The sequence below is a fragment of the Pollicipes pollicipes genome, unplaced genomic scaffold, assembly GCF_011947565.3.
Source record: "Pollicipes pollicipes isolate AB1234 unplaced genomic scaffold, Ppol_2.1 Scaffold_7231;HRSCAF=8579_pilon_pilon_pilon, whole genome shotgun sequence".
Lineage (NCBI taxonomy): Eukaryota > Metazoa > Arthropoda > Thecostraca > Pollicipedomorpha > Pollicipedidae > Pollicipes > Pollicipes pollicipes.
The window spans coordinates 32,738,275-32,751,045 of NW_023597034.1; the positions used below are offsets into that span (position 1 = coordinate 32,738,275).

Genomic DNA, 12,771 nt, shown 5'->3' on the forward strand with positions numbered 1-12,771 from the left:
CTGGACATGCTTTGAACGCTCTCTGTGCTGGATATGGGACATCTTCAACATGTACGTACTTCAAAAATGCGCACCCAACACGAGTATACTGCCAGGATATCTGTCAAAACTGGCTCTTACGTCAACTGGCCTTTTTCGAAATGGCTCAGTTCTTCTCAAGCCAGAACAAACCAAAGCGTGTCGCCAGAGGCCGCATGTGCTATCAAGTGTTACCCTGCAGGGGCACACGGACGGGACATGCGGTGTAGCGTGCTGTTGACATGAGCTTATGACCACAAACATCGTACCTGACCTATGCGCACGCACGTATGGGTATAATAGGCTTCACGACAGCACCAGCTCATAGCAATACCTCGCTCATAGGAACAACCTCGGGTTTCTGACAGCCCATAATGCTGACATGCTTGTGCGTGCCCTGTAAATAAGCTCACTTTGCCCTTCTCGAGATCATATAATTGTTAACGATATCTAAGCGCAGTATGCTGCTTTCCTGCTGTTTGTATAAGTTGGCAGGAGCGCTTGGAGTACAGCCACTGCAAAACAAAAACTGAGCTCCTCTCACACGGCTTTACTCTTGTTATTTTTATTTGCTCATGTGGCTTCGTGGAAGTATCGCGGACGCTGCGACAAGGAATTTTAGATATGCGCGCACAGCGAGAGCACCTTTACCTGCATATGATGATGCCTTTGGATGTGAAGATGCTTATCTGGACGGCAATGCGTGTCCAGCATGGCCGTCCAGATGTCAAAAATGTCATGTCATGTCATGCCATGTCAACAGCCAATGTGGATAGAATGACAAAACTGGAACTCAATGTGAACCCTGTCGACCTTTGTCCCTTTTCGCACTAAATGATCAAATGTCGTCATCATTTGCGCTCATTATCCTAAAGCACTTCACTTGGCGATGTCGATCTCTAACCTCGTAAGGTTGCCTCGACTTGAAAAGTCTTGGTGATGGGGCATGTACCAGGAAGAAGGCAATCGGTCGTCTACTACGGCAGGAGCATAATTACTAGATGAATCACAATTCAACTTGAAAAGGGCTCGCAAAACATCCGAGTTATTGCCTGATAAGCATGAGCAAGATTCGCCTGGGAAGATTCTGAAGGCAAAAGCACGTGTGTTCCGTTGCCCTAATTTAACTACGCTCCTGTTGCAGTGCTTGTGTCGCTCTGATTGCTAAGGCACGTTGTGTAAAAGCCTGAGGATAAAAACAGCAGCTTCTGCTCACTGGCGCAGTTGGCGCTGCGGCGAACCCATGCCAATGTCATCGTTCCTGTTCTGAGATTGTGGGTGTGTGGGCGAAAGATCAGGCTTGACAAGACTTCTAGGATACCGAAGGATATCCAAGACACGATGACAATAACTATTGGGAATGCCTGAATTTTGATATGAAGATAGTCATCACAAGGTTATGGTGCACGCTGAACATGACTCGTCCGGCCCCATCTTCCGAGCGACTAGCACCGTTTGAGCGCTGAGCACGAAGCAATACCGCGTCTTCCCGCACCCCGCTCGAGCACGGAGGCTGGGAAGCGGTGTTTCTCCATCAGTGTGCCGAAGTTAACAAGGCCCCGCCCGAACTCACCGGGCTGAAGTCACGGGGGCGCAAAGCGGTGCTTCTCCGTCAAACTGGCGAACTTTTTCGGCCGCCGACCGAGCCCACCGAGCTGAGGACATGGACTTGCGCGCACGCCGTTCAGTGTCACGTGCTAGATTGGCCGTCGGATAAGGTCACCGCCTAAAGGATGTAAAAAGTCTGTATGCGCGGGAGCGTAATTCGTACGTGTGTTTGTATTGCATGATGACTTAATGTGTTATTCCCTCAAACGTGACGCGATGCCACAGCCCTTTCGCGTGGATCACCTGCAACCAGTAGCCCGCTGCCGGCCCTGCCAGCCCGCCCGCTCACCATTATGCTCACCATTATGCTCACCATTATGTCCTGTTGCAGGCGAAGACTTGCCGAAGCCGGGCCACTGCCCGTCCCGCTTCGCGTTCGGGCCGTGTGTGCACGAGTGCAGCGAGGACGGCGAGTGCCCAGGCAGTACCAAGTGCTGCAGCACCGGCTGCGGCCGCATCTGCTCCTCACCCTGTGAGTAGCACCCCAGACATTCTCTGTCTCTGCGAGTACGGCCCGAATCGTTCTGCCCCCGAGTCGCCCTGTGAGAACGGCCCGAGTCGTACTCTGTGAGAACGACTCGAGTCATACCCTGTGAGAACGGCCCGAATCGTTCTGCTCCCGAGTCGCCCTGTGGGTACGGCCCGAGTCGTGTCCTGTGAGAACGGCCCGAGTCGTACTTCAGTCTCTCTGCAAGCTCACGGGAGTCTCCCTGCTCACGAGTCTTTCTGTGTATACAAGAGGCGGTCTAATCCCGGGTCTCCTGTTGGCATAATTCGCGTCATTCTATTTATCCCCATCCAAACATGGCTTCTAAGTGTCTGGCAGTTGGCGTTTCCCTCGTGAAACGCAGACTTCAGCGGCGAGTATGATGGCATATCTTGGTAAAGGACGCACAGTCGCTGTCCGGAGTCGTGGTACTAGCGCAAGCGATCACATTCGATTCCCGTCTCAGACCGCGTGCGGGGACGTCCAGTGCCGGCCAGGTCGGGTCAAGGTCGCGTGTCCCAGCTGGGGGTCACGGACGCCATGAGCGGCGGGCCAATCCAGCCGGCAGCATACCAGGACATTAACATTAGGAGCACCATGATGTGGGATCATTACATATTTCAGGACAAGGTGAACATGGCATGCATTGCCGTAGATCGTAAAGCTCCAAATAAGCATCTAATCTGGTGCCACCAATTTTGTTGTAAATTTCCAACCTGACGATCCCGTCATTAATGCCAGTTAGCAATGATAAGGCTCCCAGCGTTCGACGTACATGAACACGGCCTGCAGATCTACAGCCAGTCCACTTCCTGAACATATGTGGTTGCAGCCAATTAGTCAAGTCTGCTATGCAAATGCGCCCAGGCATTTGACCTGGACGCCACCTGGCGCTCAGCTCGTTCCTTGCATTTGCACCGTAGGTGTGTTCAGAAACAGCCTTGATTCGTGCCGTCGATAAGGTGCTGCATGGGATGAGGGATTGAACCAAACATTTTTCTTGTTCGGAAAGTAAAAGTGGTTATCCTTGGCTGCTGTGGGCTGGACGGCCGAGTCGATATGCGTGGGATCCCCAGCTTCATGAGGGGATGATCACAGCGATTTCACCAAGCATAAACTGGCACCTGCAGTGTCCGATGGATCACGCTCGGTCTCTTACGGCGCGTGAGGTATGTTGGAAGAATTATGAAAACTCACAGATTAGGAGGGTTTGCGAACCACTAGTCGACGCCAGTAACAAATCTCACCAGCACAAAACATGTTTTCCCACAACGCTGATTAGAGCCCGTGGTAAAAACAAAAATGACACAAGCACGTGCACGGATAGCTTTTTTTTATTCACGTAGCTGCTGTCATGAAGAGCTTAAGCGCATTGGGTTATTGTAAGGAGAAAAGATGAACGATTGGGTCCATATGACAGCTGTTCCCGTAGCACGTAATCGCCGGTGACGACTTCTCCAAGAGACACTGATACCCTGCCATGTAACTGCCATTCCATGTTAGACCTGCTGCCCAATTTAGGCCGTGGCCATGGTACATGGTCTTGCCGCGAAGACGGAGAGTTGAAGTCCATGAGGGGAAGAGTCAGGAGAGTTGCATCAGTTTTTACTCTGAGTTGCCGCATGCTGTAACTACTGAGATTTTGACATCAGTAGACAGCTATAACCTTCAGCGTCATATGTAGTGATAAAGTTTTGGAGAACACGTCTTCGTTTTTTCGGTAGATGACTTCTGAGATGATGATGATGGTGATGATTCGGGGTTTTAGGACGCATCGACTGCCGTAGGTTGTGCAGCGCCCATAAAGTCTGAGAATAAACCCCTTTCAAATGAGACAACCCTTGGCAATCATTTCAGATAATCATTGACGGTAAAACGGGTAAAATATTGAAGGTAAAACGGTCGTTAACATCATTGTCAGTCTAATGATGCAAGATGTCCATGCACAGCCAATATAAAACGTACTTCTCGATGTCTATGGGGTAAGATCGCGCCACCCCAAAATCCATGGCTAGCATACGCCAAATGCTTTGCGGAATACACGGCACATATACTTCCACATCCCTCAGTATAGCGTCATGATAAGACTGAATATGCCGCAAGACCATATACAAACGTTCATTCCGATCGCAAGACGTTATGGCGCTAAACAGACGACATATATATATATATATATATATATATATATATACGTACATATATATGTCGCACCCACCCCAAGACGTGTGCACCGGAAGAACACTGACCGAAGCTGTTGTGCGTCAGCTGAGTGACTCAAAACTGCCATCTGTCGCATATACTTGGCATAATCGCTCTTATACTGCTTGAACATGATTCAACCCACTCTACTCTCCCATACCTGTTCCATGTGGCACTTACTCCCCGTGGCATCTGGCATCGCTGCCCCGTGACACCGCTGATCTCTGACATCGCTGCCTCATGACGCTGCTGCCCCGTGACACTGCTGCCGTGGCACCGCTGCCCCGTGTCACCGCCGCCCCGTGACACCACTGTCCCGGACACCGCTGCCCCGTGTCACCGCTGCCCCGTGACGCCACTGTCCCGTGAAACTGCTACCCCATGACGCTGCTGCCCCGTGATACCGCTATCCTGTGATACCGCTGCTCCATGCCGCAGACCTGGCCAAGGCCGGCTCATGCAGTGTTCCCTCGGGCGGCGGCGGCAGCTGCGCCATCGAGTGCAGCATTGACGATGAGTGCAGCGGCGACCTCAAGTGCTGCTCCTCTGGCTGCGGCCGCTCCTGCCAGCCGCCCGCCGGCAACCACATCTGCCCCAGCGGCACCAGCTTCTTCAACAAGTGCAACCTGTGCACGTGTGGCAGCCCACGCGAGCCCGTCGACTGCGAGAAGAAGGCCTGCGCGCGAGGTAAGCGTGCGAGTGAGACTGGCCGCGCGAGGTAAGCGTGCGACTGGGACTGGGCCACGCGAGGTAAGCGTGCGACGGGACTGGGCCGCGCGAGGTAAGCGTGCGATGGGACTGGGCCGCGCGAGGTAAGCGTGCGACTGGGACTGGACCACGCGAGGTAAGCGTGCGACTGGGACTGGGCCCGCGCGAGGTAAGCGTGCGATTGGGACTGGGCCGCGCGAGGTTAGCGTGCGACTGGGACTGGGCCGCGCGAGTACAATGCTGGAGCGGAAGCGCCAGCCACATGACGGGCTGGAATTACAGCACACGCCGGCGGACGTCGCGGTGAATGCAGAGAAGGATGTCAGGAGTCTCCCAACTGTGGATTCGGTCTGAGCTGGCTCGACCTGAGTAGCGTAATGCCCGCTGAAACTTATCTCTGCAAGTTGCACAACTTTTCTTTTGCCATAGCAAGTACAACTTACCTCTTATTTCAAGCGAATATCCTATTGGTGTGCGACAGGCGCCACTGACCTACAGTAGCGGCCACTCCCTGAAGTATGACTCAGGGTGAGGTCGGGTGTCGAAAACAACAGATTTTCTGAGATACCGGCGTTTCGAAATCCATTTGCTTAAGCGCGCCCGTTTTTGCTGTGCGGGTTGTGACGTTGCGAGAGGGCATTTTGCAACCGGCGCCGGCTGTCGGCCAACGCACGAACGCCTTCTTGATGAGGTGGGGGAGGGGGGGGGGGGGGGCATGCTTCGTTAGCTCCGCGGCTCTAGCCGCAGCTGCGTATAGCCCCAGATCAGCGTCGAAAGCGCCTCTCAACAGACATGTGATCAATGAATCAAGGAATCTTTCACTTCTGGCTATGTCATCGACGCAGTCCAGTTATAAATATGCTCATAGATGACACCGCCCCAGCACAGCGTCGTTTCGTCCCAGTGTTTACTTGAACTAGCTTTGCACTTCTCGATGCGGGTAAACAATAATTGGCCTCTCGCAGCTGACCAGTCAATGTCCGTCTTCAGGACGCCATCGAGCTATTCCCCCTTCTATTTCACTTTCTTTTCATTCTTTCTTTCGTTTTCCCTCGCTCGTTCTCATCTCACGCGTGTTTTCGTTTAGGAACCAGCTCAAGTGTCATCCCATGATTTTGTTTGTGCTGTCATGCCCTTCGGATATCCAGAAATTATTCCTTGAAACCTAAGTATCTTCATAACCAAGGATCTGAGATTTACAGTCTTCATCATCCTGCGGGCTGCTAGAATTGTTTTGCTTGAATCGCGCGTGCCGGCTGGAGTGCATACAAACCGCACAATGTTTGTTGCATCTTTGAGGAAGATCATCATTTGTTGTGCGAAAACAGCGCGCATCGAAACCCGATAACAGCTGGCACGCTGACTGCGATATTATTTGCACGTCGTCCCTATGATGGAGGAAGCGAAGGCCATCATCGCTGGCCAAATCGGCTTAATCGTAATGGCTCGTGCTTTAGCCGGACACCCGACCTCAACATGAACATCACCTGCGTCCTTGGCAGTACTTGTGAAAGGTCCGATCCTGTTAATGTTCAGCGGGCGGACTACAGAGGCCATAAATATACAGCTGCGAGTGCAGTGATGCTCCTGCGCCACAATGCCAGCAGCCAAGCAGAAGAGCGCAGGGCATTAGCAGATCGCCACAAACGCCGCACTAATCGTCCTAATTTTATATCGCGGAATCTCGTCGTTTTCAGAGAAGCCCGGCTACTGCCCAGCTCTGTATCTGCACGCCGCTATCAAGAGCGAGGGATGCGGCACCAGGTGCTATGATGACGAGGAGTGTTCCGGAGAATCCAAGTGCTGCGACATCGCAGGCTGTGGCCAGATCTGCACGCCCACAGGTGAGCCCTATCAGTGCGGCTGGCAGGATCGCCGCGGAAATGACGACGCAGCTTAGCAGAGTGGCACGCGGAGCCTGACGTCTGAATGCCCCCCTCCCCCCTTCCGCCGCCTCAGTGTCCTCAGCCTTCGTCATTACTGTTCATGGTGCCAGAACGTGACGCGTTGATCTGTGATTTATCGATAGCGGGCCATTGTCCGGGGGATACCGCATCGTTGCGTCTCGAAGCGGGTCGGAGTCGTGGGGCCTTGCCGCGGCGCGGCAGGTGCATTGTGCTCCTTGCAGGGACGGGTAGCGATGCTGCTGCAGAACTTCCTGCTCGTCCTCGCTGATTTTTTAATGTTCGGGATCGGTGCGTGTCGCAGGTGCCTGGGTTAACTCCGCCGATCAGGGCGGCTTATTTGCATCGGGATACTGAGGCTAACAACCTCTGTAATCCGCGGCGGCTTGCGCAAGCGGAGCATATTTGCCGCAAACAACTTCTCTTGACAGCCAGGAATTGGGGTGCGGTCCGATGCTGCTTTTATTGTTGTGTCACGGAAGGGCAGGCAGCCTGCAATCTGTCGGAGTTTTTTGCTCGGGAGAACAATGCATACGGGGCCTCTCAGGGCCATACGTGGTCTGTTTCTAGGCAAGATTTAAAGGAAAAATGTTGAAATGACTTCCGAGGATATATCCAGCGTGGTTGTTATTGGCAGCAGCCATCTAAATTCGTTGAGAATCTCCAGGTTTAAATGTGCAGCTGGCCTAGACGCCCGAGAGCGTCGTCATACTTAACACAGACCACACGTGACTGCCAGGTGATGCGCTTCGGAAGTCCATGCCGTGAACACCTACAACGGCAGCTACAAGGATGCTGCTGACAGTGGCAGAACGCCATGACCTTAGGATATATCTTGTCGGGGCGTCGGAACACTTTGTCATGGCACCACGAATTGCCACAATGCATGGGATGTCCTGGTAGAGTAGAATAATGTGGGTCAAGCAAAAAACAAAAACAAAACAGGAGTTTACTTGCAGCTTATCATTCAGAAATGCTCGTCCACCTTGAGTGCTGTCCGTTGGGAGAGCCTCCACGTGCAGCTCCCACGGCAAGGACGGGTGAGCAGTGCGCCTCCCTCACTCCCGGCCTCGTCGGCTCCCCTTCCGCACACGCGCTCGCACCAGCGGCGCCACTACGACACACCAGCCCCGTTCTCACCGCGCCCCTCTGTGCCGTCCGCAGCGAAAGAGAGGCCGGGAATCTGCCCGGTGGCGGAGGGCAACGACCCGTGCGGCGAGTGGTGCGAGCAGGACGCCGACTGCCCCGGCTCCGGCAAGTGCTGCCGCACCGGCTGCGGCAAGATCTGCAAGCCAGCTGGTGAGTGGCGGTCCGGACTCCGGTGGCCGACGGCGAGCGGCGAGCGGGTGCCGCGGGCCACGGCGGTCGGCGCTAACCGGGTTTGGCGCTGCCAGAGGTGGTGTTAGTGATAATGCGCGTGCTGTGGGGTTGTGTAGGGGATGATTTGGGCTGCGGGGCGATACAACTGCGTGGTTGTTCACCCCTCACCTTGACCCCTCATCACTATTACGCTGTCATCTCACCGTGACAGGTTATGTGGTGAATTGGTTTTACAGCACGACACAGAATGCGTTCACTATTTGGCAGGAGGATGCCGGGTGCTAAGCGCCCCTTCCCCGCCCCTCCCCGCCCCTCCAGTCAGCGAGTGGCGCACATAGTTTCACTTGGTTTCATGGATAGTGAAACGGGCGAGTGTGGCTGTGGAGCACATTGAACTGCGCCAACCATTGAGATCTTCAAATATTCTATTTTCAAGATGAAATGCAGTTCAATGACCAGCCTTAAGTGAAATGCACACCTCAACGGAATTTCTTTCTGAAGTTCAAACTCCCCTAGGTTCTAATATTTTTATAGATAAGTGTAATTCATATCAGAGACCCATAAAAATGCTTCTCAATCCATTAAAATCGATTACATTTTGCTCTACTATAGCAAAACTATCTTAAGAGTAACCCAGGTTAACCTCAATATTCATTCCAACTCGTACTGTAATACAGAACTGAGCATGAATGGGCCAATATACCACATACGTACAGCATGCACAATGCTTACGAAACTGACGTCAAAGCTTTCCATTTACTCCAGTCGCATCGTTGGGGTAGCCTTCTTAATGCAATGACAAATCTTATTCATCTGTCAGGAAAATGCGTCATTTAGTCCCGTACAGCCCATGGATTTCATGAACTTATCATTCATGACGTAAGATGTTCAGTGCATAAGCGAGGAACATTGTCCACATAGAAAAGACCGTAGTATTAACCTTATTCCTCGGAGAAGAAACAGGAGAGTGGAGACATAGGTTGGTATTTGGGCAAGATGCCTTTTTCGAAACAAGAGCAGAAGGGTTGTTCCGCTATTGTTTCGATAACAACATGTTGCCGAAAACTCAAAGTACCCACATCTCCATTCTCTTGGTTTTTCTCCGAGGAGTAAGGATAATACTATTATCTCATTCATGGATTTACCTATTCCTTAAAGCACGTTTAGAAACAGGCACACGCCTCAACGAATTTAAGATTTGCGTTCTCCCGTGACACCGCAATGTGACATTCACAAGCTTAACGACGGATTGTTTTAAGACCGTGTTGAGATGACCTTTTTGAGGACGTGTCAAAATCGCGTTAGCACGTGTCAGGATCAATCTAGGCTTACGGGTCCACTTTAGGTCAACCGGAAACGGCGGTCTGACTCCGAGGAGAAGCGAAGTTGGGTGACTCAGAATTGGGAGCGGCAAATTTCCCACTCCCGTCACTTCTCCTCATCTTTTCGCAGCTTACCGGACTTATACCGCTCACCCCTGGTCGCCACAAGTGCATTAAGTACTGCATCGATGTTTACAATCAAATCGCAGCGCACGCTCGCGGCATAGCTAATACTTTCGGCCGGCATTAAGTAAAGGAGCCGAGTGCCATCCGCATTTTGCTGTCCCTGCTTTCCGGTTCCACAGCTCAATCAAAATAAGCGCTCCTCTCGAGCTCACCAGCCATTCTCGCAGACCGGCGTGGACAGCGCTATTCTAACGTATCAAGCACGACACGCATAAAAAGAACAACAATGGCCATACCGGCGTCTGCGTTCCACGCGGCGGCCGCGCTGCCCGCCACATTCCTCCTCGTTCGTATTTGGCGGCCGAAGCCCCACTGCCGCGTCGTGTCTGCGCTCAGCGCGCCGGCTTGTTTTGCAGACGACCCGGGCTTCTGCCCTGCCCAGCTAGAGACGCCCCATTGCTTCTTCCGCGACGACCAGTGCATCGGCAACAAGGACTGCCCCGGCAATGAGAAGTGCTGCGACTCGCCCTGCGGCAGGAAGTGCTCCACACCAGGTCAGTCCAGCTCCCCAGGTCAGCCCCGTCGCTGGCTCAGTTCAGGTCGCCGTATCTGCTCGCGTCGCCAGTACAGTGCGTGTAGCCGGGTCAGTTCAGATCTCCAGATCAGCCCAGGTCACTTGATCAGCCTACGTCATCAGGCCAGTCGAGGAGTTGCTGCTCTTGTGTGTTCTCTGGCAGAACGGGTCAGTGTCTGGGAACTCTTGAAAAAGGATGGTTGCACATCGAATGAGCCAGAGTGGAAACAAGGCTCCTTAAAACAGGCTGTAACGAGATGGCGCATAAGCAGGCGTAGCAGGCAACTCAGTTCGAAGAAGATAACATATTTTAGGATCGATGGGAACGACGGTGCTGAGTTGCGGGTGAAGCTAAATGTATTGAAATGTGTAAAATCGTATGTCAAATGCAGCAATCTGAGCTAAAATGTAGTGGTCCGAATCGAACTGAAAAGCCCAGGGCGTCCCTGGGTGTGAATGGCGGAGGGATTGTTGAGCGATGCAGAACGAGCGCTCGCTATTCGCACGACCATGCCAAATTTGGTACTTGATTTAATTATTGATATTTAAAAAAAATTATTTGGTGATTTAGTTACTATTTAGTAATTATTTGGTACTTTGGTAACTATAAATAATTTGATAATTCAAAGGTTCCTATCAGGCAACTAAATGGGTCAAGCCCATTGGGAAATCAGAAGCGCAGTTGGCACCGTCCAACGGCAGCCCAACGTAGCTAGCAGTGTCTTATGTAACAACTGGACAGTCGTGGGCGAGCTGTACGCCTACGCTATGCACAAAAGGGCCGGCTCAAAGCTACGGCGACCGACAGCCAGCAAAGTCTCGAGCTGAGGGGTCGAGAGTACAGCTGCTTCGGTGGCAGGCACGTCAGTGACGCTCAGCCACAGGCCACGAGGCTACCATAGTCACCCCGGGTGAACGTGGTATCAGCGCTCACCTCGACAAACTCCTCCAGACAAGAGTTTGTGAGTGAGGCAACTGTGAAGAGGAAAACGCAGATGCCCCCTCTTTAGTTAGCCATCGCCGAGGAGTTCTGTTGCCGAAGCCTCGCGGTCCGCAGCCTGGCGCTGTGCAGAATACAGCGCCCCGGCTTAGAAGACACGCGCCGTGCCGGCCAGACTCGGGGCGTGTTTTCGGAGGTCGTAGTCAGCCGGCCGACACAACAAACGTGTCCGCTGATGGTGTCCACGGCCGCGCTACCGCGCCGCCGCCGCCGGTCGCGTGTCGTTTGGGGCGGGGGTCGCGACGGCACCATCCCGCCGTCTGGCGCGAGATGCGCCAATCTCGTGTGCAGGTGCATTCCGAGACTTTATGGCCGGTGGCTAATGCCGATTTGGGTGCGGCGTATATCATGTCCGCGTTAACAACGTGTATGGCTCGCGCTGTAGGGACGCCGGGGATTAAGGCGTGCGATCGGCGCACGCCGACGATAGCCAAGAGCGACGGACGCGCATAACGAGGCGCGTAATGTGACAAAGATCGGGGAGACACGAGCGGGCCCGACGCTGATTAGGACATCGACATATGGGCCCACGTCAGCGACTGAAACAAAAGCCGGCGTCAGACGGCGCTCAGCATTCAGGACGGTCGCTACTGCGAAATCGGGCGTCTGCACGGTGCTCGAGCTGCGGATGGTGACGAAGCCGCCGGGTCGGGTCCTGTGAAGATGCGCCTACAAGCGCTATCCATCTGATGGGCTCGGACAGGCTCCGAGTGAGCCCCCTGCTTCGGGGCCAGTAATCCTGACGGAGGTCACGCGGTGCACCGCTCGAGGACCACCGCTGGAGTGACCTCGCAAGGTCGCGGCCCGTCGTAAAAATGGCGCTCCGCCCCCCGCCTGTCGACGGTGAGCCTTCCTTGCGGCAAGGGCGTATGTATGTGCTTAAGACCAGGCCTGGAGGGCATAGCAACCACTGGTCGCCTCGTGTGACGGCGCCGAAGGATCGTGGAGTGTGCCAAGTGGCTCAGGAAGGTTGGTGTATCAAGGGAGCGTTGCCACACAGGCAGCGATTCAAATTTGTGGAAATGTGTGTCACGTTGGAGGTGGATACATTATTTTGGGCGTGCACTCTCCCACAAACTACCAAATAATTATTGCCATTTTGAAACATGGGTGTCAGGACCAACGAAGATGTGATGAGCACTCCTACTTCTGATGTCGAGCTAACCTATATGACGAGGCGCGTAGAACTCCAGAGCTATCGTGTCCCGCCTGGCTTTGCCAAAGGGGTTTATTTTGATAACGATGCCTGAAGAAATACGAGGTTGAGCTGTAGAACGTCAGTGTGACCTAGAAACCCATTAGGAAACAAGCTTCTTGTCTGAGAATTACTTAGACTATAAGGCAGATTTGGAGATCTGTGGAGCCTCTCTCACCGCAAATCGGATAAATTTCGAAAAGTACGTGGAAGCGATACCGCAATGGGCACCTGGGCCCGGGAGCTAGGGAGCATTGTGGAGTTCGCTGAAGCACCTGCGGACCTCTTAGGAAAACGAAGGTGGCATTCA

The 12,771-nt window shown here is 53.3% G+C and overlaps 1 protein-coding gene across 1 annotated transcript in view; it reads left to right on the forward strand.

The window, feature by feature from the left end:
* The window catches only part of LOC119110023 (cell death abnormality protein 1), a 56,577-nt gene that overhangs the window by 12,075 nt on the left and 31,731 nt on the right, over positions 1 to 12,771 (forward strand). Inside the window, exons 3-7 of the mRNA XM_037233770.1 lie at positions 1,958 to 2,098; positions 4,751 to 4,999; positions 6,718 to 6,864; positions 8,089 to 8,223; positions 10,109 to 10,246. Coding sequence (XP_037089665.1) covers positions 1,958 to 2,098; positions 4,751 to 4,999; positions 6,718 to 6,864; positions 8,089 to 8,223; positions 10,109 to 10,246 — 810 coding nt within the window. The remainder of the gene's footprint in view (positions 1 to 1,957; positions 2,099 to 4,750; positions 5,000 to 6,717; positions 6,865 to 8,088; positions 8,224 to 10,108; positions 10,247 to 12,771) is intronic.